This window comes from Gasterosteus aculeatus, chromosome 11, assembly GCF_964276395.1.
Source record: "Gasterosteus aculeatus chromosome 11, fGasAcu3.hap1.1, whole genome shotgun sequence".
Taxonomy (NCBI): Eukaryota; Metazoa; Chordata; class Actinopteri; order Perciformes; family Gasterosteidae; genus Gasterosteus; species Gasterosteus aculeatus.
Window position 1 is genome coordinate 14,962,491 of NC_135699.1, and position 25,863 is coordinate 14,988,353.

Consider the following 25,863-nt stretch of genomic DNA (forward strand, 5'->3'; position numbering starts at 1 on the left):
TATTTGTGAATGCATGCTAACTAGATATAGTCGAATGAATACCAATTGTTAACATTTGAAGCTGTGTGTTTAAAAATGATCTATTTTATTCACTGGGAATATTCATTTCTTTGCAGCAGAAGTGGCATTTAATACAATCTAGTACAGCAGTCCATTTGTGTTACTCACATGAGTAGTAACTACAGAGGCAACACGTAGTTAAAGGAGTTCTCAATGAGCCTAAAAAGTTCCTACAATAGTTCTAAGGAGTACAATTAGACAGAAAAATGTCTGATGGCAACACCACATACATGACTTATTTATTTAAAAGCAATGTACAGAAAACAAAGCCCCTGTTAAAATGATTGATTTAACACCAAAGCCTCCAAACAATGAATATGTTTCATGACCATGATGGTTGTGATTCATTCACCGCTGGACATTGATCATGTATACAGCTCAAAATCTATTCTCTTGGAGTTGTAGAACTGAGTTCCCTTCTGGTCGAGCCTCTTGCAGTAAACACCAGTGCTGAAATAACCTTCATCCACCCAATCCTGGAAAAACATAGAAGAACAAATAAAAAAACATTCGCCAAGATTTCATGTTAAAGCTGGAATGAGATTCACTAATGGAGGGAAAGAAGTATGCTGGAGAAAAAGCTAAATAATTGGGCAAAAAAAGTTGCTACCTCATATAATCACGTCAATGTATCCAAACTATCTTTGACCTTGTGCACACACTTTATTTTAAACATAGAAAACCTGAGCTATGTCCAGATTCCCCACTTGAAAATCAAATCAACAAAACAGTTATTCTGAGAATGCAGTCCTAAATGAGTTGCATAGACTTTGACCACATCCATATTACATATTATTTCTAATAAACACGTTTGGAAAAGCACATTCTTGGTTTGGTACATTTGTGGCATCGTAATCAATCATACCTGCATCTGCTGACTGGTGAAAGGGCCAAAAATCTCTGAATCGTCCTTGTTTTCCCACTTGTACTCCCACATCACCTCGTCACTCACTGAGAAGACAAAACCACAATTAATAAAACAAGATCATTATTTATTTTTTTACTATTGAAGGAAAATGCATCCAAGTAACACTAGGCCACCTTTGTTGTCCTCCTCTTCCTCTGCTCGGCCTGTAAGCGACTCGTCAAATTTATCTGCAAACATATCAAGTTCATCTTCTTCCTCATCACCACCCCCCGTCTTCTCCACAGCTGGTCGCTTGCTGCTCATGCTCTTCATCAAATAGGCCAGTTTTTCATACGTCTGCTGATAGATCTCAAACATCCCGGACCCCACCAGTCTGTCGGCGAGGGCCGTGAGCCTGTCGAGCTTTTCTGTATCCCTTTTGGTCTCCTCGGTGGCCTCGCTCTCCTCCCTCAGCTTCCCCTTCTTCCGTCCCCCGAGGCCTCCTAGCCGACGGAGCGCCGTGGTAACAGTCTCCCCGGGTAGCAACAGTTCGATCACAGCTTCAGTGAGCTGGTGCTGGGTGAAGGAGGCCAGCGGGTCCTCTGCAGGCTCCATCTCCTCCTCTTCGTCTTCTCCTTCATCGTTTTCTTTGTCTGCCCGCTTCTCTTCTCTCTGTTTCTCTTCCTCAGCTTCATCCTCATCACCGACTCTGCGTTTACGTTTGGCTCCAAGACCTTTCTTCTTTTGTTTGAAAGGTTGTTCTTTTACTCTCACCTGGAAGAAGTAATTTAGATTGAGAATTGCCCAAAACTTTTCAGATACGAGTCAAAAGTCTATAATGAAATGCAATTACCCAATCAATGTTGTCAAGCCAGTTGTCTCTAATCTGTTCTTCCTTTTTGATGAAGTAGTTTCCCTCAGAGTCAAAGTATCCTTCCTGCATCTCCTCGTCCAGGTTGAAAGGTGTGATTGAAACGCCCTCGTCAAAGTCGATGGTCGCTCCCTCTTGGCCTGAAAAATGTAGTTAATCTGGTCTCAGGTGACATAATCACTGATACTTTGAGGCAAAACGCTTGTAAGTACTCAAGATTGTATGTACATGTTTTTTATATTCAATACATGTATATTTGAAGTAATATATGTCATATTTAAGTGAGCAAAGCCACCTCTGTTATCCATCAGCTCAAATGTTAAACTAGACATACCCTCCACATCATCGCTGGCCAGAATATCATATTTGCTGCTGCTGCTTTTTGTTTCTTCCCCTTCATCCTCTTCGTCGCTGTCCAGGGAATGTTTCACCTTAAACCTGGAGCCTGGTCCGGCGACTGCCTCGCACGTCTGATTCAACAGTAGAACAAGGAAAAGAAAAGATCACGTTTCACATTACTGGACATTAGAAGCTATAAAGGCATCTTTTTTTCCTGTTCTATTTATTGACTTATTTCCATGTTGTGACAACGCAGTCATTGATTTAGCTTCATGGTACAGCACCTGCCTGACATGTATGTTCTTTTCAAAAGACACAAAGTCAATAGATAATAAGTGTCCTTCTGCATGTTCAAGTCTTGACATCAAGAAATAGATGCCCCCAAAAAACGTCCCCCTTACAGGATGAGACCGAGGATCCCGTCTAAAGCATGCAAAAAGAACACGCAAACATAATGACCAACTTCTCCTTATTGATCACTGAACTCTGACGGCCATCTAGCAGAGCCTCAGAAGTCGTTACTGCCATCGGCCTCACTGGGGCAAAGGCAATGCAATGCCTTCGGTTTAATGTTTTATCAAATGTGTAAGTAAGTACAAGTAATAAGAACACATTTTAGGTATCACTCAAGTCAATTTAGGATTAAACAATAAAACAGTATATGAAGCACTCCAAATGTTAATCAGAGAACTATAACAGTGATTACTCACTGAACATTGACTTATTTTCCTATCCACACTTTAGGTATATTTGACTTATTTTTCTGTTTTTAGTAGAGAGTCTATGCTAGTGACCAGTGAACTATTTAGAGCTCTCTCCAGCGACCAGGGAACTATTTAGAGCTCTCTCCAGTGAAGCGAATGGTGGGCTGACGTTACCTTTTTGTTTGGGAGCTCTTCCTCCAGCTCCAACTCCCCGTCCTCGAACGTAACTTTCCTTTTCGGCATGGCGCTGCACGGGGGGGACAGGGACTCTTATATTACTCACACGCAACTCACGGCGGCTTAATGATATTGGCAGGTGGCTTTCAAGCGCGTGCACGTAGTTCTGGTAACGTCGGGAATATGAGCGGTCGCCACTGAACTCGTGTTAGCTTTGTGGCTAAAAATGTTAGCCTAGAGCACCAGCGCAACTGACGGGTTTAACACAGTCCAAACTCATTTTACATGCGGGTTTACATGCAGTTAACTGTTACCATACATCCTGTATATTACATTAATATGGAAGTACATAAACGATGTCAATTCGTTGATATTTAGCCAAAAAGTTAGTCGAGACCTGCTCAAAATAATTCAAACGACGTATTGGTTTCTTCTTCGTCTTCTTGTTTTCTTCTTCTTCTTCTTCTTCTATGTCCTGATGTTGGTAAACAAAGATGCGGCGCGTTACCGCCGCCGCCTGGCGAGAGGCGAGAAGACTGGGCCGAAAACAGCACAGGCGAGATCTGATGCCTTTTACAGAGGATAACTCCCGGGGGAAAAGAATTGAGGTACAGGTACTCCATCCAAGTGTTGCATTTCTTCTCAACGTTACTTCAGAAAAAGTTTTACAAGTATATATATATAGTTAATATATAACTTTTTGACGCTATTTGACACTCAAATTCAAGAGGTCATAGTTCCTTATTTTTAACAGATCTTATTTGAGTATTGAGAATAATAACAAGAGACATATTTCCATGATACTGCTCTAAAAGCAGTGAAGGGAATTTGATACAAGGGAAATTTTTGTCACAAACAATTATCAATGTATTAATAATATCTGATATGCTGCACATCTCTTCATCTATCAAGTCCACACGCCACCAGAGACGTGCCCAAAGTAAAGTCCTGTGAAGTTTTTTCACTGAAAAGGCAGAAGTGAGAGAGCAGATGCGAAACCCACCGGACCTCCACTTCAGCATCCAGCATCTCACTTCCAGGTGGCCACGTTGTTGTTGGTGACTGCTCGGTTCGGCTGATCCACAAGCTCGGGGGGGAGGGGGGTCGACTCAAGCGCAGAGGAGAGAGAGAGAGAGAGAATATAATATGTCTGGGTTTTGTTACCGGGAAGTGGGTCGAGTTATTTATATTTCAACACTGGTCCTCTCGTGCCCGGAGGGAGAACCAGTGTTAGTAACTTGAAACCATACGTTCAAACGTCGTCTGGCTGTGGATGCTTCAAACGGGTCGAGAACAATCGGCCTCATGTTGAAGACCGGCGAGGACCAAGAATAAGATCTCTGGAAATGTAAATAATGCAAAGACAGTGAATCTGTGAGGGATCGTCACTGGCAGAGGTAAGTCTGACTCACTGTTTTATATTCTGTCACTGCTGCCTGAGTCACAACAACTATATGGAAGGAGGACAAGACAGTTTTAATGGGCATCGGCTCAAGTTATTAAGGTCACGGTACACAGTCAACTAGTATTATTCGACTAGTTTTATTGATTACGTTGTATTTGGAGTAACAGTTTCATTCTGTTTTTTAGATACTGTATTTAAACCCAAAGCTTAAGGAATCAAAATAAAATAAACAGTAATCGTAAATCTATACTGAACTGCACTCGAAAAAAGAAAGTGAAAAAGTTTAAACCTCTAATATTTTTTGTATATATATCTAATCATTGAAATCTTTTAACTAACTAATGCGTTCATGATGAAATATCTCTTTAAGAAGCGGGAATGCAGCACTATTACTCCTTTTTGCATTCAAGTAGCACCTGTTGATTATATCATATCAATCTTTTTTATTTTTTATTTAAACAACTTATAATACTAGAGCTACAGTTCCCTGTAGCTCTCGATCGAGGGGTCAGACCTCTCTAAAGGTTTACAAGGTAAATCTGAAAGGTGATTAAGTGGAGAAAAATCCAAAGTTCTCTTTGTTTTTTTTGTTTTTTTTACAAATTTGTAACTTAGACAATTATTATATTAAGTTTAGACGGTAATTGTCTCTAAAAACTAATCAAACATAGATGGAAGAAGACGATGGGCCCCAAATAGAAGGAGGGTCACACGCTAAAAAAGATTGAAATAAAAAAACTTTGAAAAAGAAAGAATTGCCCCAATGATGAGAGCATGCATCCATAACTGGCCACTCAAAATATAATGCAGTTTGCGAGATCATCCGTGGACAGACACAGTGCTGCACACTCACTCACTCACTCGCTCACAGCCAGTTACCCGTGAGATAGTGTAGTTTGTATTTAAAGTAAAATCATGTATTCATTTCTGTTCTTCAGGTGTTGGGATGAAGCTCCATGAGAAGATCTTGACCCATTACCTCTCATGCACCTCTCCTGTCGACAAAGAGGGATATCTCTACAAAAAGGTTTGAACGAACGAAAGACAGATGCCGCTAAGTGACCAAAGACGAAGACCCGATTGGGTCACTCATGAAACAATCCGGCTTTACTTTGACAAACTCACCTCGCAGAAAGAGAGAAACGCCACCTACCGCCGGCGCTGGTTCGTCCTGAAGGCCAACCTGCTCTTCTATCAGGAGCGTCCGGGGGACCGTCACCTGCTGGGGGTCATCGTGCTGGAGGGGTGCTCGGTCCGGCGCTCGGAGTCCGACGTAGAGTTTGCCTTCTCCCTGGTGTTTGAGGGGCCGGGACTCAAAACCTACAGGTTTGCAGCGCGGGACGGCCAGACTCAGGAGAGCTGGGTGCAAACTCTGGTCTCCGCCAGCCACTGTTACCTCTCCCTGCTGGTGGGGGACCTGGGGAGGCAGTATGAAGGTGGGTTTGGGAGCGGCTGTTCATATCTTATATCCTTTTTTCATAACTTCATAACTAACCAATGAGATGGTATGATCCGTGCGAGGGGTAAACAACTATCCTGGATCTTTCCAACGGGAAGGAAAGCCGCCGGACTTCAGGAAGTTACAACCTTGTAGTCGAGCACATAATCCCCCTGTAACCCTTTTTTTTCACGACATGAACACAGAAAAGGGAAACTCTCGGCGTTGACCTTTGACCTTGAGTCTGTCATGGCCCCTGATCCAGACCGTGGGGACATACTGCACATTATATAAATCCCTTTTAATCTCCCCCAGCTCTGACGTTTTTAGATTTTGAATTCATTGAGGTCCTAAAGGATAAAAAAGGATAAGTGTGTGTTAGAAATAAATACGAATGAAGTCTAGCGGCATATTTTGAAGAGCTCATGTTTCCTTACTTTCAACAGAACTTATTCCAATATTGAGGATAATAAAGACAGATGTGGATCACGATGAAGGAAATTTGATACAAACTTTGCTTTTAGTAAAACAATCAAGGTAACATATGTAGACTCGGACCCTTTGTCACCCGTTTCCCCCTCGTAATGCTAAGCCAAGCTAAGCTAACTGGCCACTGATGGGATCCAATGAGCAGTGTGATTTCCATCGTCTCCTCCCCAAAAATACCCAAACGTTTCCTTTCCGAAAGCTGCTGCACGGATACGCGAACATACTCTTAATGTTTATTTCCCGTTACAGAAGCCAAACAGCAACAGGGCTCCGGAGGGGCCCGTCCCCAGAGCTCCTGGTCCAAACAGCCCGCCGGCGACCTCGCCCTCGCCGCGCAGGGGCCGGCCGCCGAGGTCAGACCGGGGAGGAGCTTCAGTGCCGGCACGGTTCTACAAGCCCCGTCGATGCCCACCAAGGCGGTGGCTAAAAAGTCCCCTAAGCTGTGGCCCAGGAGACACGCTCACGTCACGCCGCTCAATGGGCCGGCGCCCTCGTACGGCGAATGGCCCCTGGTGGGTTTCGATCCCCTCGAGGACTTCGGTAAACTTCACGATCATTACGGCCAGGAAGTGAAGAGAGCGAGAGAGGAGTGGCTGAGGAGTCGACGGGCGCGAGAGGAGCACACGGACGGGGAACTCGTCAGCCTCGAGTGAAGGAAGCGCCGCATCTCACCACCGCTAGAGAGGAAGTGAGATCATGTGTGTCAAAAGGGAAGTGATGAGGGTTCGATTGTGTTTGAGGCCGAGGACGCCTGCGCACGTGCTAAATGTTCCCTCCGTCTCGTACGCTGGCAGCCGTAAACGGTCCCCAGCATGTACCAAGGAACAAGAGACGATGCGCACACAGAGGAGTCATAACACATGTTGTAATTCATCCGTGGAAGAAGCCCTCGTTGTTTGTGCTGCTAATTGTGTTAAATATATTCCTGCATATCTGCTGAGCGGTTTAGTCTTCGAATGACACCATTTTAAAGTGTATCCATCGCATAGAAAGATTTTCTGTTGCAGTATTAAGCAAATTTGTATTATATATTTTCAAATGCATAGAAAATAAAATTTGTTGACTAAAATGTCCCGTAATTAGTTGGTTGAGTCGTACCTGTGATATAAAATAACATGCTGACACGGAATACAATAAGAGACAACTATTTAATTTATTTAATTTAATTTGGGTCCGGATTATGACATTTTATAAACGATCAAAACAATTCTGTTAGAAAGCCGGAGACGTTACGCAAGTGAGGCAACAAGGGGAGAAAATGTGGACAAAGTTTTCCTTTTCACAGCCGTAGATCTGTGATTGAATGAGCGCTTTGTGGGAAACACAGAGAGCTTCGGACGCGACTCTGCTCTCTTGTTTCTCATGGCAGGTGAGCGACAGGTGTCAGTGGAGCAGAGTGAGCAGCAGGGGGCGCCGGAGCGACACACCTGATTTAGGGAGGAAGCGGCGCGGTTTAATCGGGCACTGCACTTGATTTATGAGGCAGAGACAAACCACAATGCAGCTGGTGTTTTAGGGGGAAACGAAAGGCCTCCGCTGACATCCGCTGAATTTGAATTGAACTAACTGGCTTAATGGGACGAAAGCGCCTTCTTCTAAAGGATGTGTAGGTTAAAGGAGCCTCAACCTACACATCAGGAGATGGCCAAAAACAGGATTTGACATTCGACCTAAAGTTAAACTGCACGGTGATCTGTGGAGCACAACGGGGTCAAATAACAAAAGCTGAGGGCCCCAAACGTACCAGAACATCGCACACAACTGTCCGTGACATCCGACGTGTCACAAAGGTCGGCCTTCCTCCGTAGGATCAGGTGGGAGCTTCTCCACATTCCCGACCCCTACACACCGACACACCATCCACCTAAGAAGAGATCGATGGCTGGAGGGGAGCGTGGCGACAGGCGTCCCGTTACACCGTCGACCGTATACAAGTGTTTCCACATCTGGATGGAAACTGCAGCGGGAGGCAAGACTGTGAAAAAGGTCGTGATGTCGCAGCTTATTCTATTCTTAGAGAGAGGGATTATTTCTTCTCACAAAATGTCTTCATAGGGAAAATTTGCCTTTCCTCCATAAATCTTGTGGGTTAAAAGAAAGACAAACATATTCATAGTTTATGTTACACTCAAATAATTTATGGCATCAGTGTGTCAAATGATAATATATAATCGTGTCATTATCATTATTATCAATATCATTATTGTTGGCTTCATCATTATTAATATTCTTACAAATCTTAAAAATCTGATTCATACCTTGCACTTTACTAAATTGTACTACATCATTTTATTTTAAGTTAACGTGTTGAATCCTCATTTGACACGTTTCGATTTGCTGTGTTAATCAAACGCCTCTGAGACAACTGCCGAGTATCATTTGTTTCTCACAGCGCTTAACACCTCGCTGCGTACTGCTGACATTTACTAGACTATGCGCTGGTAATCTTGTCACAGTGTTCCTCATGGTTGGTTCTTGTGTGTGCTGGAGTTGTTTATAGCTTGAGTATATTCATCTTATTCTATCTTTCATTTTCACTTCCTTATTGATTTGCACATGTTCCGTTTCGGTCCCGTTTATCATTTTAGATCAGATAATTAGCTTATTGCACCTAAAATCTTCATCTTGTGTGGAATTGCTGAACATAATGCCACATTTTTACCTTAATATTTTTGTTCATGAGCACCCTAATATTGCTGCTTCCACACACATTCACCTTAGTTTTAACGTGAAGAGTTAAGGGCTTTTTACAGTTTTAGTTAAACAGGTTTTCATATTGAATCTAAAGCAAAAGTGTAAAAAAAGATATCGTGAGGTCGAGCTCTAGCTGGCCCCCGTTCTTCAAACAGCGGGAATCACAGTCAGAAGGTATTTCATTCTTCGAGGAGGTGTCGACAAGCGCGTTAACCTAAGGGGTCAAAGGTCACCAGCAAAACAAGGCAGAGGGCTGCCGGCTGTAGTGTCGGGCTCTGGATGTCCTTAACACCAGAGACGAACAAACGGCCGTCCGATGACCCGGAAAGGACACGAGGAGCAGAGCGCCGGTGACCAGAGAGCTGAAGCAGGCCGCCGGAAACGATGCAGGAGATCAGCGCGGCTGTTGATGGAATGAGAGCAGATTGTCAACTCGGACGCAAGAACCTGAAAGAGAAAAGCTAACGAAGTGAAGCCTCTTCGCTGCGAGGGCCCCGGCGCATTGGCAGACCGACACGTTTATTTAGTTATTTTGGTCGAGCTCAGCTGTGCCTTTTATGCTCTTCTGGGAATGCAGCTGCCACGATGCCTGGAGCGGGTGGGGGGTAATGAGGGGGGGGTTAAGTAATCTCTGTGTATTTAAGGGGGCGGAATGGAGGAAAGTGTTCATGATCAAACACACCTTTGAAAAACAAAGAAGAAGAAGAAGTAAAACGATTTAAACAACGCGTGCAATGAGCTGCTCTGAGCCTTAAATGAAATGTTTACCAAATTAGCTTTTATATGGAAACATGTTAAATACACAAACAATTTGATGCCGGTTATAAGAACAGTCACGTGTTTCTCCAAAATGAGTTTTCTTATACTTTAAATGCATGATCTTACTGTATTTTTATTGGTGAAAGTTTAACTGCAGGAGGTTTTTATGGGGTATTTTTTTTACATCCTCCACAACTTGTTATTTCAACGTCGGAAATGTAACAAATTCTGATAATTTTGAGTAGTTTTTGAACAAAAAGGTTAATGAAAACGTATTTTAATGAAGAACAAAATGTTTCCTGTTCTTATCCTGTCACTAATTATTCATGTTATGTTTAATGTTTTAGTTAATTGGCACGAACAACACATAATGTCAATAATAATATTCATTGTAATTATACAAGTCAAAAAAAGGAAAAAACTAAGATGTGTCCTTGGTGAAGTGAAGCCCAGTGAGCATTAATGTATTATGTCATTTATATGACTCTGTGTGAGCATATAGATATTTTAAATAACGCTCTGTGCGGTTTTTTCAAAGACAAACTTGAAACATTTGTTCTTCCATGTTGTTTGTTGTGTAAAGAGATATTTTGATTAATACCCCGGATGATAATCAGCTGATACTCAGCGTCATTGCGACTTAAAATAAGTGCACGCGGCCGTGCACATATGGGTAAGAGCTGCTGCTGCGCGTATAGATCACGCGTGTCACCGTCCACGATACAGCAAAGGACATCAGAAACCAAAAATAAAGCGAGCCGGCGGCTGCGGGCGGACGGAGGACAGAACGAGGGCGGAGGGACAGTGTCCACTGGTCCAACAGCATCTATGTCCCGCATGTCCTTATTAGTCCACGCGGGACTGCAGATCGGCAATACGGTCCCTCGGCTATCGGGTTTGCTTAATTCCAAGACCCCTCGTTCTATTTCTGATCTCCCGTAAGGGGATCCGGTCCCCCCCCGCCGCTCTGTCTCCTTCCCCTCAGCATCAGAGAGAGAGAGGATGGTCAAAACTTGATAGCTTCGCTCACCCATCTCTCTCTCTCTCTCTCTCTCTCTCTCTCTCACCCTCTCCCCCTCTCTCTCTTTTTAATCCGCTTCCAAACTTGAGGCTGTGGCTAAAGTTAGACCGGCCTGCGGAGGGTATATAAGCCGCCGGGGATGTGCGCAATACGCGGCTTCACACTGTCTTCTCCTCCTCGATCAGCCAAACCTCCACTCATACCGTCTCAAGATGGTGAGTACCGGGTCTCCCACTTGTCTGCCCTCTTCTGGTGGAAATATCAAACCAACCCCGTGGATTAACTCTGAGTTGCATATTTATTTTATTTTTTTGTGGAAACAGTGGAAATGATATTAAGCGTTTTTTTCATCATTTCCAGTAAAGCATTTTTTTGTTGTTGTGATTTTTGGATACTTGCGGTTTTAAAGATGCTTGGGTTGTTAAATTCTAGTTTGCACTTCAGATTGCATGACAAAGTCAAACATCTGGGAGCTGAAAGAACAAACCAAGTGCATCTCATGTTGTCAAATAGAGGAATCAATCGATGGGAAGAAACACATCGTTCTGCTCACACAATTTGTCTATCTGCCTTTTCACTAAACTTCATTTTTGTAGTTTTACCTCTTCATGCTTCTAACGATTCATTGGCTGAAACAATGAAAATGAAAGATATTCTTCGGATAAACTCTTTTTGGTGGAAAGTATGAGTGTGTACATCGCTTTATCTTTAGGGGACCCGGGAGCATCGCTGTGGGTTTTTGTTGATGTTTTCCCTCCTCGTTTCCGTCCTCCAGGCACCAAAGAAGGCAAAGAGGAGGCAGGCAGCAGGAGAGTCCGGCTCCTCCAACGTGTTCTCCATGTTTGAGCAGAGCCAGATTCAGGAGTACAAAGAGGTGGGTTTCTTCTACTTAACGCGGGGACGCATGGACGTAAAGAGTCAAAATTAAAGTTGCTCGTCGTTTCGCTTCAATTACTTGGGACCAAAATTAGAGTTTGCCTACGCGGCTCTCGGATCCGTTTTCACCGCAGTTGCTGTTTGGTGTGCGGATCCTCTTCTCCGCGGACAATTCAATAAGCACAAGAATGTCATTAGGAGGAGCTCTGAAATTTCTGTCGCCATTTGAAGCCCTCCACATTTGGTGCCCCTTTGACCCCGCCCATCACCCCCCCCCCTATCACCCCCCCCCCCCCCTCAGCTGTCACTCAAACGGTCGTCTTTAGGCCCAAGCGGGACCACTGGACCCCTGTGCACACGTTTGACGAGGATGTGCTGGGATAACGATGGAGTCAGGGGGTTTTAATTTGTTGCCAGGGGATACGTGCTGGTTACGGAGGAACGTGCCTCCAGCGATAGGTGATACGGGCGCCTACAGTGGCACTTTGGGAATGTTTGACGTGATGATTGCGGTGATTTTAGCACACTACGCAGATGGAAAGTTAGACGGGTTGGTTTCCGTATCCCTCGGAGTAGGAGGGAGGGCAGGGGGGAGAGACGAGAGGGGAGTCCGAGTTCAAGAGGTTAAGTTTCAGAGTGGATCAGACAGCTGTTCCCTAGTCATGCATTCCCAAATTAACATGTAAGGAAAGACTCGGGGCTTCCTTAACCCCCCCCCGCCCCTCCTCCCCCACCCTCCCCTCCGATCACCAAAAGGCCGCTGCAGTCTTCATTCTTACACAATACTCTTTAAGTCTGCTTGTCTTCTTTGTAGGCTTTCACAATCATTGACCAGAACAGAGACGGCATCATCAGCAAAGATGACCTGAGGGACGTCCTGGCTTCAATGGGTGAGCGGTGGGACGCGTCCGCGGCGGGGAGGCGCACGCGCGGCTCCACGTCTCTCTTGTACTGATCCACGTTTGTGTCTTTTGGATGGCGTTCAGGCCAGCTGAACACCAAGAACGAGGAGCTGGACGCCATGATCAAGGAGGCCAGCGGCCCGATCAACTTCACCGTCTTCCTCACCATGTTCGGAGAGAAACTGAAGGGTGGGCGTCTCATTTTTATAACAAGTTCAAAAAAAAAAAGAAAACAGTGGACTCAAGTAATTCATATTTTGCAACTTTTGTACTTTCAACACAACAACAATAGTTACTTTTATGATTTTTTAATACAAAACATATGGTCAGTTTATAACATATGATGGATTCGTATCTTCCGAACCGAGTGGTAAAGCAAATGCAAAGGACTCTCGTAGTTTTGACTCTACGTCTCACAGTCGTCCTCGTGTGCTTCCTCGGTGCAGAGGTTAACCTGTTTGTCCGTCTTGTGCTCGCCAGGTGCCGACCCCGAGGACGTTATCGTCACCGCCTTCAAGGTGCTGGACCCCGAGGCTACCGGGAGCATCAAGAGGGAATTGTGAGCGGCCTCTTTTAAAAAAAAATCATGTCAGTGTTCTCCGCACTTGTCCGCTTCATTGTTTGACTCCCAACGTCCGTCTGTTGACTCATTGCAGCCTCGAGGAGCTCCTGACCACCCAGTGCGACAGGTTCACTGCGGAGGAGGTAAAATCACTGGAGAACTGCGTCCTCTTATTTAACATATATACATCATGTAACGTAACATGACAGCGAGTGGATAACTTTACCAGAGGAGCAGTGTTTCAAAAACACGCTGCATATCTTCGGGAGAAAATCGGTAAGAGCGTATCTGAATATCCCTCGTCTCCTTCCTCAGATCAAGAACATGTGGGCCGCCTTCCCCCCAGATGTTGCCGGCAACGTGGACTACAAGAACATCTGTTACGTCATCACACACGGAGAGGAGAAGGAGGAGGAGTAAAGAGAACGCTAGAAGACAAAACAAAAAAAATGCAGCAATCCCTTTGCTTTTTCTGCCTTCCCTTCCCTCTCCTTCGCTCCTCTTCCTCCTCTTCCTCCTCGCTCACCACCCGTGTGAACCAATGTGCTCAAACCAAAGACTTGTCACACTGGCACACGAATCCCACTGCGTGTCTGTGTTTGCTTGTGTGGAAAAGGGGTGATTTGCAATAAAAGGATCCTGTGACATCATTTCCATCCACAAGCTTTTCTCCCCAAATATTTTTTTTTTCCTCTTGCAACCATCTCCTGTCTTCTCCCCTCTACGTTTCCGCCTGCCTCTGGGGTGTGTGAATGAAAACTGCTTCCTAGAAGACAGGTTCACTACTGGGGGAGGATGGGGGTCTGCACGCAGTAAGAGGACCTCATTCCAAATTTCTGAAGGCGTCCTCTGGTGTGTAGGAGGGGAGAGGAGGGAGAGCAGTTGCGGGCGAGAAAGTGAAAAGTTGCATCCTTAAAGCGACGACAACTTTTCTTCATCGAAAAGTGGAAGAAAATAAGAAAAAAAAAAAAAAAGCTATCGGAGGAGGGGAGAGAAAAGGGCCGAAAGAAAACATTCAAGTCTTCGACTTCTTTCCCTCCGCTCCTTCCTGCAACTATTAAATCACCTTTTTCTTTCCACGAGCGAGCCTTTCCTCTGTAAAAAATAAAAGGGACAAACTGTGAATAAAATCTCTTTCCTTTTGTACAACAGCGTCTGTGTGCAGTGGCTCCGTGCGGAATCCAGACCGCTGGAATAAATGTGTGAACGTCTCATAGTGGCGTCTAGTGGAGCAACAATGCACACGCAGTTCAATCTACAGAAATGTCCACAAAACACACAAAAAAAACGTGATTTAATATATTATGGTTTATTACTCATCACAAATGTCATTATCAATTAAATACATTAGTTGTAGATCCGAAGGAATGAATTCAATTATATGATTTTTACTTCACTTTCACCAGAGTGTGACAATGTAAACTTAAAAACACAAAAGATGTAACGGCATGGGGAGAGAAACAAACTTCTTAAAACGTTTAGCGGGTCGAAAACGACCGTTTTCAGGATGGATGCAGAACTGTTTGAAGGACCTGATGGAAATGGTTTCAGGTGCTTTTTTTTCTTTTCTATAGAATTCAGAACTGATTCCACAAGCCGGCCAGATTATTAGTTTTAATCGAGGCGTCTCGAGTCCTGGGAGACACGAGAGATTACATCATCACTAAGACATGAGCTGCGAGGATCTACTGCGCGTTAAATAACTGTAGTCCACCGGAATCAGAGTGTGTGTGCGTGTGTGTGCGTGTGCTCAGAAAAAGAACGACTGACGCACAAAATGAACGCCTTCTGGGCTGCCGTCACCGCAACGCCGTCAACACTGGAGGCGGAGGCCGGTTTGCATAGATGTGTTCAGGTTGTCCTCACTGGAACTACACCGATGTGCGCGTATGAATGAACGCACCGGGCGGGAGGGACGTTCGTACATCTACGTGACGGCCTTGTACAGACCCGAAGTAAGTGGGTAAGAACAATGAAAATGCAGGACATATCTGTTGGCTACTATTAGACGAAAGTCCCTCTAATCCTCGACTACGAAAAACAGTACGGTTAAAGAGCATCAACTGGTTTTACGCTAACTACCTGGCACTATTCCTCGTACACTGACGGGCTTCAGTGCGGCTCCATGTGTGCATAAATATGTTACAGTACAGAACACTGAGTGTAAATAGGTTAGGGAGTTAGTCCAGAGGTCATCGTGTTACAACACAACTTGTTGAGACAAGACACACTCAAGGTCTCCAATTAAAGAGCCATCCGAAGCTCACAAATCACTTCTTAGTATATTATACAGTACGATTAAGACCTGCAACTCCCAAAAATTCTGTCTGGAAAACTCGCCTCGCTGTTCTGTTCCATCGGAGGCCGGTCGCTGTACCCGAGTCCATCTAACACTGCACTTCAGTAAACCTTTCGTTGACCTAACCAACAGTGACAGTAAACCTAAATAATAGCAAAGACGTGCATCGAGGTGGTTGTGTAGGAGAGAAAGGACATGGCGTGCAACGAAAAGAAAATGAAAAATAAAACACTTAGATGATCCCCCCCTGCAGCCACACTGCGTGTAGTCCGCCATCGTTCCAGTCGACCAGGTGTCTCTCGCTCACATAGAAAAATAGTCAGATGCAAAATAATAATAATAATTCATAATATACTATATTTGATTAAATTAACCACTTTGTACATAAATACACCAGAGCCCGAAGGCCAAAGATCGGAGGTCAATGCTACATTGGCACACCTGGCGCCTCCAGTCAAGTGGCTTCCTATAGGTCCTCGAGGCAGATGTGGACTCGTTTTCAACGGAGTGGTCGACTTCAGTGGTGCTTTGTGACGAGTTCACAAGTGCAAAACATCTTCCTTCATTCTCTCCAAGATACTCAAGGTCACATTCTAATGTGTTTGTGATCTTGAGTTCTTACCCGCGCAGGAAATTCGGCTAAATAAAAAATACAAATTGGAGGGTTTTTGTTTGTCAAAAGCAAAAATACTAATTTTACAGATTTGGTCTGCGGGACTCGTGCACGGCAACCAATTGTGTTGCGCCTGCTTTATGCAAAAATCTCAGACAAAAGAAGTTGAAATAAAAACAATAAAATGCTCCCTGTGTTTTATGGTGTCCGGTTGTGTTCTTAATGTTCTCCTTCTCGTCGTCCGTGTACATCGCTCCATTTCCTCCTTCAGGTTTATTCCACTGCAAGAAGAACCACTCAGGGATAAAAAAAAAAAAAATCATGATAAAAAAAGCAGCCTAAGGGAGACTGAAAACAGGGAGGCCACACACAGAACACATTTCACTACACTACTAAGGCACGCACTCACTCACAACATTTAACAGGACAATAAATACATCCTCAACAACATTACGGGCATTGCTGCCTTCAGTGCCGTGTTTGAGAAGCAGGCCGCAGACGAGCACTGCGTGCTAACAAGTGGACCTTTTATTTACATCCTCTATGGCACCGGAACTACTTCAACTTCCTTTGAGTCAGTGCTTCAATGAACACTGCCTCCCCCCATCTCGTTTAAAATCATAATGACAACCAGAAACAATTTGAAAATCAAAAACTAAAACGATAACGACGGTAATTCACAGTCCATGCTCCAGTTGAAAGAACAAAAAGGAAATTTGTCCCCATCTTACTGAAACTAAAAGAGGGAACTGAGCGAGGGGTCGAACTGCCCCTCCAGGAGCTAGTAAAACCATAATCCAGTTTTCTCCAAGTGGTCCTTGAAATGATGCGTGTTAGGAAGTTACCCTATTTTTCTAATTTTCTTCTTCTTTTTTTTTTGAATGAACAACTCTCTTTTCTGTGACTGGGAGACTTTTGTTCCCTGACCTCTCCTCGGCTCGCCGTCCCTTTTCATTATCCTGGAATGAAGAGTGGGGGGGAAACTAGGCCGAATCCCTTGCTGCAGCAGCTCCATTCTTCTCCTCCACGTCTCCTCCCCCTTTGTCCTTTTTCTTCCCCCCTTTCTTCTTCTCTTTCTCCAGCCTCTCTTTCTCCTTCCTCAGTCGCTCTCGTTCAGTCTTGTCCTTTTCCTTCTTCTCCCTCATTTTCTTCTTCTCGTCGTCCTTTTCCTTCTTCTTGTCTTCTTTGCTCTTCCGCTTCTTCTTCACCTCTTCCTCGCCGGTCGGGGCGTCGGGCGCCGGCGCCACTTCCTTTTTTGACTCTGGAATTGGCGTACGGGGGGCGTTGTTGGCCGTGGGCGAGGGGATGGTGGGCGTGACCTGCTCGGAGACGACCTTGGGGGAAGGGGACAGAGTGCTGGGCGGTGCTGCAGCGCTTTGTGTCGGGGCCGAAGCGGTAGGCTGGCCCCGTGCCGAGGGGTCTGCAGAGGCCGGAGCAGGTCCGGCCGATGGGCCCGATGCCCCCGATGCGCCTCCGACCAAGGGGCTCCGGAGGTGGGGGGCCGGAGCCCTCTGAACGGCCCCGTGAGGGATGGGTGGTTTGTGGCTGGGGCCTCGCTCCAGGCTTGAAGACTCCATCATTGAGGGCCCCGAGAAGGAGCCCTTCTTGGCTTGGGAGTGGAAGGGGGCCTTGGACCTGCGGAAGCCGGGGAGGGAGAGGAGGCTGGAGGAGGCCCTGAGGGGCCCCGGCGGCGGGATGGAGCTTCCCAGGAAGGAGAAGCTGCCGCCGGAGCTGATGGAGGCGGCGCGGCGCTTGTGCTCGAAGATGGCCCTCGTGCCGTGGAGCCGGCGGCCGGGCTGGTGCGTCAGCTCCCCTCTGGACTCCCGCCACTTCCTCACCTGGATGTTGCACTCCCTCTCGATGAGCGTCTCCGTCACCGGGAGGATGATAATCTGGGCGAGGCGTCAGACAGACAAGAGGAAGTGATGATTGCGACGTGACATATAACTCGTGTCGGTGAGTAAAAAAGGGAAGCAGGTTGGGTTTGTGTACATGCAGTGAGACACCCACCTCCTGTACCAACACTTCCTCTCTGATGGCGTCGGGCGCGATGTTCCTGAGGCGCTCCATGGTCTCATACATGCCCTGGACTTCCCGCAGTTTATCCACAGAGCCGAGCATCTGTTTCAGCAGCACCATTCCCACGCGAAACACGATCTTCACCCCTACAAGCAGAGACTCAAGCAACTATAACACATCTTATTGACTGTTAAAGAGTTCAACACCAACTGGCGTTAAATGACGGCTCATATGGATCTGAATGGTACCTTCACAGAAGAACATGTCCCACACGCGCAGTACACTGGCCCAGGGCAAGGTGCGTGAGAAGATGCACATGAACCACTCGGTCATGTAGAGAATCGGGTCAATCTTGAACTTCTTGAGATGACGGTACGCCATCGGACACGTGCGCCGCAGCAGGGAGAAGAAGATCTCGCCATCCAGCTGGATCGCCTCCTGAGAAGGCAGAAATGATGGCGTCAAAAAAAAAAAAAGAGAAAGAAAAGCAGAGAAAACTCACAGGACGTTGTGACAAAGGAGGCCTCTCGTTCACTCACCAGTCCAGCGCTGTAGTAGCCGGGAAGATACTTCTCGCATATCTGGACGAGGCACCAAAAAGCTTGCTGTGAAAGCAGAACCAAAGCACAGTCAAGGTTCTGATTGCACCGATCGCTGCATCAAATCCCCCCCCCCCCCAAAAAAAAGCATCCTAGTGCCCTTCTGCTAAACAACGAACAACGATTTGAAAGGAGATAAAGACACTCGAGCCGCAGCTACTTGAGTTTCACTACGTCAGATCAAATTATATAATAATAAATTCAGGCTGTCAAGTGAGGCACATCTGTGTGTTAACCTTGCTGTAAAAAATGTTGACCGATCAAAAGCAACTAACTTGGGTCCTGTCTGCATCACCGAGGTTGATATTTGTAGCACTTCCTGCCGCTCGTGTCGGTCTGCTCACACAAAGCGTCCGTAGCGCCGCTGGTCGCGACCCCGGTTACTATTTATAATAATTGAGTGCTTTGTTTCGTTTTCTCGCACTGAGCTCGCCAATCTCTCTAAATGAATGTGCCAAGGGAAGACTGATAAACAGGAAGTGAGGTCACGCTTTGAAGCCAAAACAGAGCGTGATTTCTGATCAAGCATCGCTACTCAAAAACAAAATCAACCCACACCGAGACGTGCAGACATGCAGATGTTGACTCGTCTTAATGAGAGCCCACTGGTCCGGACTCACGTTGGAAACTCTTCCGTCTCGTGTAAAGTCATGCACTGGATGTTTGATGTGACGTCTGTACGGAGGGACTTTGGGATCAACTAACACAAAAGGTGACTTGTTAGGAGCATTGGACGGCAACAAAAAGCCATCACAGCTCAAAATCAGTCCGAGTATTTGTGACGCTTTTGTGAAGTAACCTGGCCGCGTGGTCAAACCTTTTCATTTGACCACTGCGTGCGAACCGAGATGCTTCCGCCCCTCACCTCAGCTGGCATATGCATGAGCAGCACCGCAGCCACGGGAGCCTGGGCCTGGCAGTAACCCTCGTCAGGCCGGTAAATGGTGTAGGCCTTCAGGATCCGGTACAGATCCTGCTGCCTGCAGGAACAAACAATAAACGTATTAGGGATGCACCAATCAGCAGCCAGACTGTTTGAAGTCCTGGTGCAGACATGTCGGTGCCTCGGCTTTGGGTACCAGCCCTGAAATAATAAACAGTCTGCCTCACTGAGTGGAATCATTCCGCTATTTGCACTTAAACAATACTTTCCTGACTTAAAAATTCAATGACAGAAACGTGGTAAATAACCTTCAAAATTAACAGGAATTGAAATTTATGTGTAAACCTTTTTAATGCGGCGGCCAAATCCGCAACGACACTTGAGCCTGTCGATGACTCGTGAGGGGAACGAAAAAAATCAAACAAACAGAAAACTGCAGCTGAAAAAAACTGCAGACAAAAGTAACCGAAAATATTGATTGCTTATCCTCTCAGAGAAAATAAATGATTATTAAATGTATTATACTATTTATTTTCCTTTATTAGTTTATGTATGAAATTATCGCTTTTGAATTATAACGACTCTATTTTATTTACTGTTAATTAGCATCATTATCTTGGTTGCTTCGGTTTCTTTCTCTATATCTGAAGATGGCAGTCAGTGTGCATGTTTTCCTTTTGTCCGTCATGTGTCTTTACTCGGCTGATAAAGAGTGTTAGGTTGTTTTTTTTACCCGTGGCCACCGCGGGCAGCAAACATCTCGTGGAAGGGAAACTGTCTGTGGAGATCTTTCTCTATAATGTCCAGCCACTTAGCTTCTCCCTGCTCTCTCTCCAGCTCCTGCAGCAACAAACAAACAAAAAGGGACAGACGCGTTTTTAGAAAGATTCCTTCATAACTCATGGAGTCGGTTTTCCAAATTAGCCATGAAAGTGGACTAGACAGAAAACCCCTGTCTGAAAACGCATTCGAGAGTCAGACAACGCAAACGATACTAAGCAGAGTGCCGGGACCCCCCTCCAACCGGTACACGGAGGCACGGCCGGCAGGATTACCGGTCCTGATAAGAAGCTTACAGCTTGCGGTCTCTGCGCTTGCGCACATTTAGCTCCCCCGCAGCTGAAATTATCCCGCTCAGCCACAACGGCCCATTACGATTGTCTTTACGGTTACTCAACCAAAGTACTGTCACCTCTTCGATGTCCTTAAATATTCTGAATCATCTGTACACAAAGAAAGAGAGAAGTTCACTAATTAAGCGGGCAGAAGAACCCTTTCAGAACTGTGAGAATTTAATCTGAGTTAGTAGGGTTGTTGAAAATGAGTAAATTTGTATCTCCTGAAGTTCCCCACAGCTGCAGACGAGAAGAAAGTTCCCAGCAAACACGCATTGGAATCAAGCAAAGTCGATCAAAGTCCAGTTTTTAATTCGATGATGGAGGCCTGCACCCATCTACAATTAGCTATACAAGTTAAATTGAAGACAGAATCTTACACCTTGTGTCTTAAAGTTATACCATTCACCCTTTGTGTCATATTCTCAAATAATAATATATTTTTATAACATCAATAACAGGCGACATGTTAAAGGTGATACCTCAAATTTTCCAGGGTTGGCATCCAGGAGCTCTTGGCTGTTGGACAGCAGCTGCCACGCTTTGGCTCTGAGAGAAGATGGAATCCCCTTCCTGCAGCGCAACTTCACCTTTAACGCACATAAAGACACGGAGGGTGTCAGCTTACGTCAAGTATCACCAACCCAAGTTTACGTAAAACAAGGCTGGAAGGCTGATGCCTACCTTCTGGAAGCGATGCTTGATCCATTTATCCCAGTTGTGGAACATATCCAGCCATTTGACCTCCCTTTGTCTGGCCACTTCAACTCGAATATCCTTTTCTCTGCAAAAAAATATAAAGAAATGACCAAATTCCTGAGGAAAGAAGTACTTTTCGCACCTCTAAACATTGTACTACAATATGTTTCTCATCTAATTGCACAAATAAATTACCTCACTTTCCTTCTTACATTTGCACAACATTATGATAAATTACTCCGATACCGAAATCGCATTGACCAGAATTCACTGCTAATAGCGACGCTAAATCAATAATGCTTTTAAATATTCAACAGCGGAAGAGCAATTAGCTTGTCAGAAAAGTAGAAGCATATCTGGCAGAAAAGGGAAGAAGTGAGCAGATGGACGTTGGGGTTGATACCAGAGAGACACACTGTCAGTACATACTGAGTCACAAAATGCTCTCAGCATTATCTGAGTCAGACCAAGGGGAGATAAAGGATGAACGGACATTTTTAGAGCAGCAGAGGAGACAGAAAGGAGAGGGGGAGACAGAGAGGAGTATCTCTTTGGGAGCAGATGTATGACTGAGAGTGAATGAGATGAGGCCGTTAAAAAGTGGCCATAATCTGATGGTGTCTCATATTGCAAACAGTTTAATATCTACATAGAAAAACGGAAAAGAAAAAAAAAGCAGAACTGAATAGCCGTCTCAAATTTCAGAATATCTAAAAACCTTTCTGTTCGAGGTGATGCCTTCATACAGGGATAAATGTTTTGCACAGTGGACGGGAGCGCCCTCAGTTAGTGTCATAATACTCACCCTGTGTCACTGTACTGATTCCCACCTAGGAAGCCATATTTATCAGTGCGCCTGACCGACATGCCGTTTATTTCTGAGTCAGAGCCCACAGAGCTGCCGTCCTCTCCCAGCCCAGATAGAGACTCCAACGTCCCTGACATCATGCTGGCTGACTCCAGGTAGCTGAGGGTGTCAGGTGCCGGCCGGGGTTTTGGGTGGGGCAGCGTGAAGCCGGGGCCCGGCTCTTGGATCAATGGGACAGTCGGACTGGGGTGTTCGGCTCTGGTGGGGGAGATGGGCACTTGTGCTACCATTGCGTCACTCGGGGTGCAGGGCTTCGGGGAGATGGGGGGAGGCTGGCTTTGAGGGTCTTGTGCTTTCATTGCTTCACTTGGGGTGCAGGGCTTCGGGGAGATGGGGGGTGGCTGGCTTTGAGGGTCTTGTGCTTGCGGGAGTGGGTGAGGTTCCTCCTCTTCGGCTTTAGCTGATGCGGATGTTGCCGTGCCACTGGACTCTGCAGGAGCGGGCGCGGGATCGGAACCGGCAGCAATTTGTGGTTGGCCCGCTGTAAATTGACCATCATCCATTACAGGATTTGGATTGTGTGTGACATGCACATTGGGGTAGAGATTAGGACCAGGATTGAGATCAGGAGAGGGGGAGGCCTGTTGCAATTCGCTCTGAGCCGATGGCTCGCTTGACAGTGCCGGGGTCTCTTCTTCAGTATTAAAGAGCTCTCCAGCCGGCGGGTCGGTGCTCGTTTCCTGCTTCGCAACACGAGCGCCGACCTCTGCATCTTTCCCTGCTGAGGCGCCTGTCTGTGGAGCAGCTTCGCGTACCAGTGATGTAAGAGGCGTTTCAGCAGTGAGTTCGGGAGGACTCAAAGATGGGAGGGGGGTAGAGGGCGAACCCCCTGATGGTGCAGCAGGACTGTTTCCAGTCAAAGCTTTGTCATTGTAGAGGGAAGACTTGGGAGCGGACTTGTCCAGAGCCGGGCTGTTGGTAGTAGGGTGTACCGACGAGGATGGAGGGATGGAGGGAACTGCATGAGGGTCACTCAATGCAGGGGGTGATGGGGATAGGGTGAAGAGTTCAGCCATGATTCCTCCCTGATCTCTCCTTTACAAATAAAAAAAAATACACGTAAGTTTTCTTTAAATAGAGGGCATCACTTTGTCAATAAATACCAGTTGAATCCTTTGCAAATCCTCTCAGCAACCCGTCATGACCCGGACATTAAAAGGTCGGCGCCGGATGCAACAGATCACACAAGTGTCTGTGAGGAGTTCCTCTTCTTAAAATTGGATCAGAGATTAGAAGAAGAGGAGCAGCCAAAGAAGAGCAGCATGCTTTGATATCAGGAGAACTCTTGACAGCCTACTGATGAACTGAATGTGATTGGTTTTATTTGAAACGGCAAAACATGTCATCAAGCTAAAACTCCTCTTTTAAAATTAAAAGTAAAATTACTTCACGACAGCATGCATCGGAAACTGCATCTCAAAATACATACAATTCTGAATATCAGGCATACAATGATTTACTCCAGAAAAAAAAAACCTTTGACGCTTTAACATTATTTAAGCCACGGACACACAAACACCTCGCCGATGATACGTTTCTGCCAAAGATATAAACTGACAACAAAGCACATGCGGTGAGCATAGTAAGCCAGTATTCTGCTGATGAAGCAGGTTGGCGTCTGTGGTGCTGCTGCCAGGCAGCTAACGTTATCGGTTGCATGCTAGCAGCTAATAACACCAGCCACTTTGTTGTTACATCCTCTCTAGAGGCCTTTCTGGCGACTCAACTTCCCGATTCAGCACACAGGAGCGATGCGGTTTACTAACTAGCGAATAGCCAAACACCCTCTCTTCCTGCCTCCCCGACTGCTGCCGGGCCCCTGGCCGAACAGCGTCCCCGGCCTTGCCCACCCCGCCGCCCCCGGTCAACCACAACTTCAGCTCGGCTGCTCAACTCACCAACAAACCGGCGGTGTCACCGCGATCCGTCCGCCTGGACGGCCAGGGGGTTCCTAGCCGTACGCTCCCCCCCCCCCCGCCACTGCTCCGCGTCCCGCAACCTCTTCGGCGAAATGGAGTGCGACGAAAAGGCGTGACCGGGGTCCAGGAACCGCGGAACCGGGTGGCAACCTGGAAGCGCAGACGTCTGGCAATCGGCGAGCTCGCTGGCTAAGTTAGCTTATTTAGCCCACCGTAGCTGTTAGCATTAGCGCGGATAGCGTTGGGCTTCTGTTAGCCTAGCTGGCTAGCCGAATGTTTCGGTTACCTGTGTTAGACATGCGGACTTGCTGCGACAATTATCGCCGAATGCAAGTGAACTTCTATAGAATGGTTTTCATTGTGAAACAAAACGCAGTTTCTTTGTTTTTAATGCATCCAAGCAGCGCGGCAGGGGTACATCCAACACCAGCAGCCTGCGTTTCCTACTGACAGCTACGTGCGTGTACTCGTCAATGTCGTCGTGCACACGCACGCACCAGCACAGGAGCCTCCCTTCCACAGCGCGCATTATGTGACTGAATAGAACCGATGTGTTTCGCATCATACGCAGCGGTTGATGGTGACTAGGTTTATTTACTACTTAAGTACCGCACTTTACCGCATTTATTTTTGATGTTGTTATATAAACCCGTGCTTTATATTTGTAGTTCGATTTTATTTTATGCTCATTCCGCTGCATTTATTCTGAATATGTTAGTCCTAGGCCTAGCTGATAGTTACTACATTACAGATTAAGATTTGTCATGCTAAATAGGAATAAACAAATTAATACATATACATTATAAATGATATGGTTGTATATAAGTTAACACTTGTTAGATGAGCCCCACCCTTAACATTTGCATCATTAATAATGATGCCTATGTTATGTGCATCACAAATTTTATTCCAATGCTAAATATATGTATGACTAGGAGATTGGTCTATCTACATTCTACTTGTATGTTTGTACTATTGAAATTCATGCCTTTTACTTCTGAAAGAGTATTTTTGCTAATCTTGAGAATAAAATATTTCCACAGATTTTATTTTATTTGACCATAATCAATGATCAAATATTTTTACTCTACGTGTACTTGAAGATGTTATTACCATGGAGTTACTCAACAGGAAAAACTTACATTTCCCAAATTACAGCAATGCAGTTTAAATGAATATGATCTAATGAAAACGTATTGAAGGGCGAGTGTTTTCTTTATGTTTCACTATACCGTTACTTTTATATAGCACCAGTAGATGGCGCATTCCCATTTAATTTAACCTAGAAATTCATGGGGGTTGATCAACCATAAACATCCATCCATCACGTACATGCACATACATGCCAACCTACATGACGCTGTTGGTTTTAGACAATTTCAACTGCTTTGTTTCAGAGACCATCATAGCTTTGGTGACTCATTTCTCTGTTTTCATTTCACACTAGCACGCATGTGATTGTTGAGAGGATTGCCATGGTGAAAAAAAACAAGATTGGGGGAGACACCAGAAACATCGTAGAAGGGAACACCCATAGACTTACTCATGCAACCATATTGTTGCCCAGCTGGTTTTCATCAAGCCTGACGACAAGTTTCCACAAAAGCAGCGAGCAAGACTGAGTCACCATGGTGATCCAAAGGTGGGGAACCCAGTAACCATTTGTAGATGGAAAGTAAACACATGCTCATGGATATTGAAACCA

At 45.6% G+C, this 25,863-nt stretch overlaps 4 protein-coding genes across 8 annotated transcripts; 2 read left to right on the forward strand and 2 right to left on the reverse strand.

Moving 5' to 3' along the window:
• Nucleotides 1–64: 64 nt before the first annotated feature.
• Nucleotides 65–7,030, reverse strand: cd2bp2 (CD2 (cytoplasmic tail) binding protein 2). Of its 3 annotated transcripts, XM_078084002.1 has the most exons (12): nt 6,279–7,030; nt 5,899–6,191; nt 5,529–5,820; nt 5,283–5,398; nt 4,002–4,338; nt 3,396–3,473; nt 2,996–3,068; nt 2,113–2,248; nt 1,761–1,918; nt 1,102–1,681; nt 926–1,011; nt 65–536 (listed from the first exon to the last, which is right to left on the reverse strand). In XM_078084002.1, the coding sequence occupies exons 7-12, from the start codon at nt 3,062–3,064 to the stop codon at nt 426–428; spliced, it is 1,140 nt and encodes a 379-aa protein (XP_077940128.1). In that variant the 5' UTR covers nt 3,065–3,068; nt 3,396–3,473; nt 4,002–4,338; nt 5,283–5,398; nt 5,529–5,820; nt 5,899–6,191; nt 6,279–7,030; the 3' UTR covers nt 65–425. The 3 variants fall into 3 exon arrangements, with proteins under 3 accessions (XP_077940128.1, XP_077940127.1, XP_040046447.1); XM_078084001.1 differs by lacking the exons at nt 3,396–3,473; nt 5,529–5,820; nt 5,899–6,191; nt 6,279–7,030 and having other exon boundaries at nt 4,007–4,338; nt 5,283–5,370; XM_040190513.2 differs by lacking the exons at nt 3,396–3,473; nt 5,283–5,398; nt 5,529–5,820; nt 5,899–6,191; nt 6,279–7,030 and having other exon boundaries at nt 4,002–4,136.
• Nucleotides 4,257–7,399, forward strand: pheta2 (PH domain containing endocytic trafficking adaptor 2). Of its 3 annotated transcripts, XM_040190517.2 has the most exons (4): nt 4,257–4,395; nt 5,342–5,430; nt 5,536–5,839; nt 6,580–7,399. In XM_040190517.2, exons 2-4 carry the CDS (start codon nt 5,350–5,352, stop codon nt 6,981–6,983), a joined length of 789 nt encoding a protein of 262 aa, XP_040046451.2. In that variant the 5' UTR covers nt 4,257–4,395; nt 5,342–5,349; the 3' UTR covers nt 6,984–7,399. The 3 variants fall into 3 exon arrangements, with proteins under 3 accessions (XP_040046451.2, XP_077940130.1, XP_077940129.1); XM_078084004.1 differs by lacking the exon at nt 4,257–4,395 and having other exon boundaries at nt 5,018–5,430; XM_078084003.1 differs by lacking the exons at nt 4,257–4,395; nt 5,342–5,430 and having other exon boundaries at nt 5,437–5,839.
• A 531-nt stretch (nt 7,400–7,930) lies between these two features.
• mylpfa (myosin light chain, phosphorylatable, fast skeletal muscle a) lies at nt 7,931–14,293 on the forward strand. Its single transcript, XM_040190521.2, has 7 exons — nt 7,931–11,019; nt 11,580–11,678; nt 12,495–12,570; nt 12,667–12,771; nt 13,063–13,141; nt 13,239–13,287; nt 13,460–14,293. The coding sequence occupies exons 1-7, from the start codon at nt 11,017–11,019 to the stop codon at nt 13,562–13,564; spliced, it is 516 nt and encodes a 171-aa protein (XP_040046455.1). The 5' UTR covers nt 7,931–11,016; the 3' UTR covers nt 13,565–14,293.
• Nucleotides 14,294–14,437: 144 nt separating this feature from the next.
• On the reverse strand, nt 14,438–24,646 carry tbc1d10b (TBC1 domain family, member 10b). The gene is made up of 10 exons (XM_040190520.2): nt 24,138–24,646; nt 22,177–23,274; nt 21,357–21,456; nt 21,155–21,262; nt 20,291–20,397; nt 19,540–19,654; nt 18,615–18,680; nt 18,324–18,513; nt 18,067–18,221; nt 14,438–17,948 (listed from the first exon to the last, which is right to left on the reverse strand). Exons 2-10 carry the CDS (start codon nt 23,253–23,255, stop codon nt 17,040–17,042), a joined length of 2,829 nt encoding a protein of 942 aa, XP_040046454.2. The 5' UTR covers nt 23,256–23,274; nt 24,138–24,646; the 3' UTR covers nt 14,438–17,039.
• Nucleotides 24,647–25,863: the final 1,217 nt, after the last annotated feature.

Excerpts from the sequence above, each read along its gene's own strand:
- pheta2 (XM_078084003.1), top strand. The coding sequence starts at position 5,452 with ATGCCGCTAAGTGACCAAAGACGAAGACCCGATTGGGTCACTCATGAA. Across the intron at positions 5,840-6,579 it reads CCTGGGGAGGCAGTATGAAG|AAGCCAAACAGCAACAGGGC; the intron begins GTGGGTTTGGGA and ends TTCCCGTTACAG.
- tbc1d10b (XM_040190520.2), bottom strand. The coding sequence starts at position 23,255 with ATGGCTGAACTCTTCACCCTATCCCCATCACCCCCTGCATTGAGTGAC. Across the intron at positions 20,398-21,154 it reads CCAACCCTGGAAAATTTGAG|GAGCTGGAGAGAGAGCAGGG; the intron begins GTATCACCTTTA and ends TTGTTGCTGCAG. Across the intron at positions 17,949-18,066 it reads AGGAAGTGTTGGTACAGGAG|ATTATCATCCTCCCGGTGAC; the intron begins GTGGGTGTCTCA and ends CGCCTCGCCCAG.
- cd2bp2 (XM_040190513.2), bottom strand. The coding sequence starts at position 4,027 with ATGCTGGATGCTGAAGTGGAGGTCCG. Across the intron at positions 1,919-2,112 it reads GGCCAGCGATGATGTGGAGG|GCCAAGAGGGAGCGACCATC; the intron begins GTATGTCTAGTT and ends TACATTTTTCAG. Across the intron at positions 537-925 it reads TCACCAGTCAGCAGATGCAG|GATTGGGTGGATGAAGGTTA; the intron begins GTATGATTGATT and ends ATGTTTTTCCAG.
- mylpfa (XM_040190521.2), top strand. Across the intron at positions 12,571-12,666 it reads GGACGTCCTGGCTTCAATGG|GCCAGCTGAACACCAAGAAC; the intron begins GTGAGCGGTGGG and ends GATGGCGTTCAG. Across the intron at positions 12,772-13,062 it reads GTTCGGAGAGAAACTGAAGG|GTGCCGACCCCGAGGACGTT; the intron begins GTGGGCGTCTCA and ends TGTGCTCGCCAG.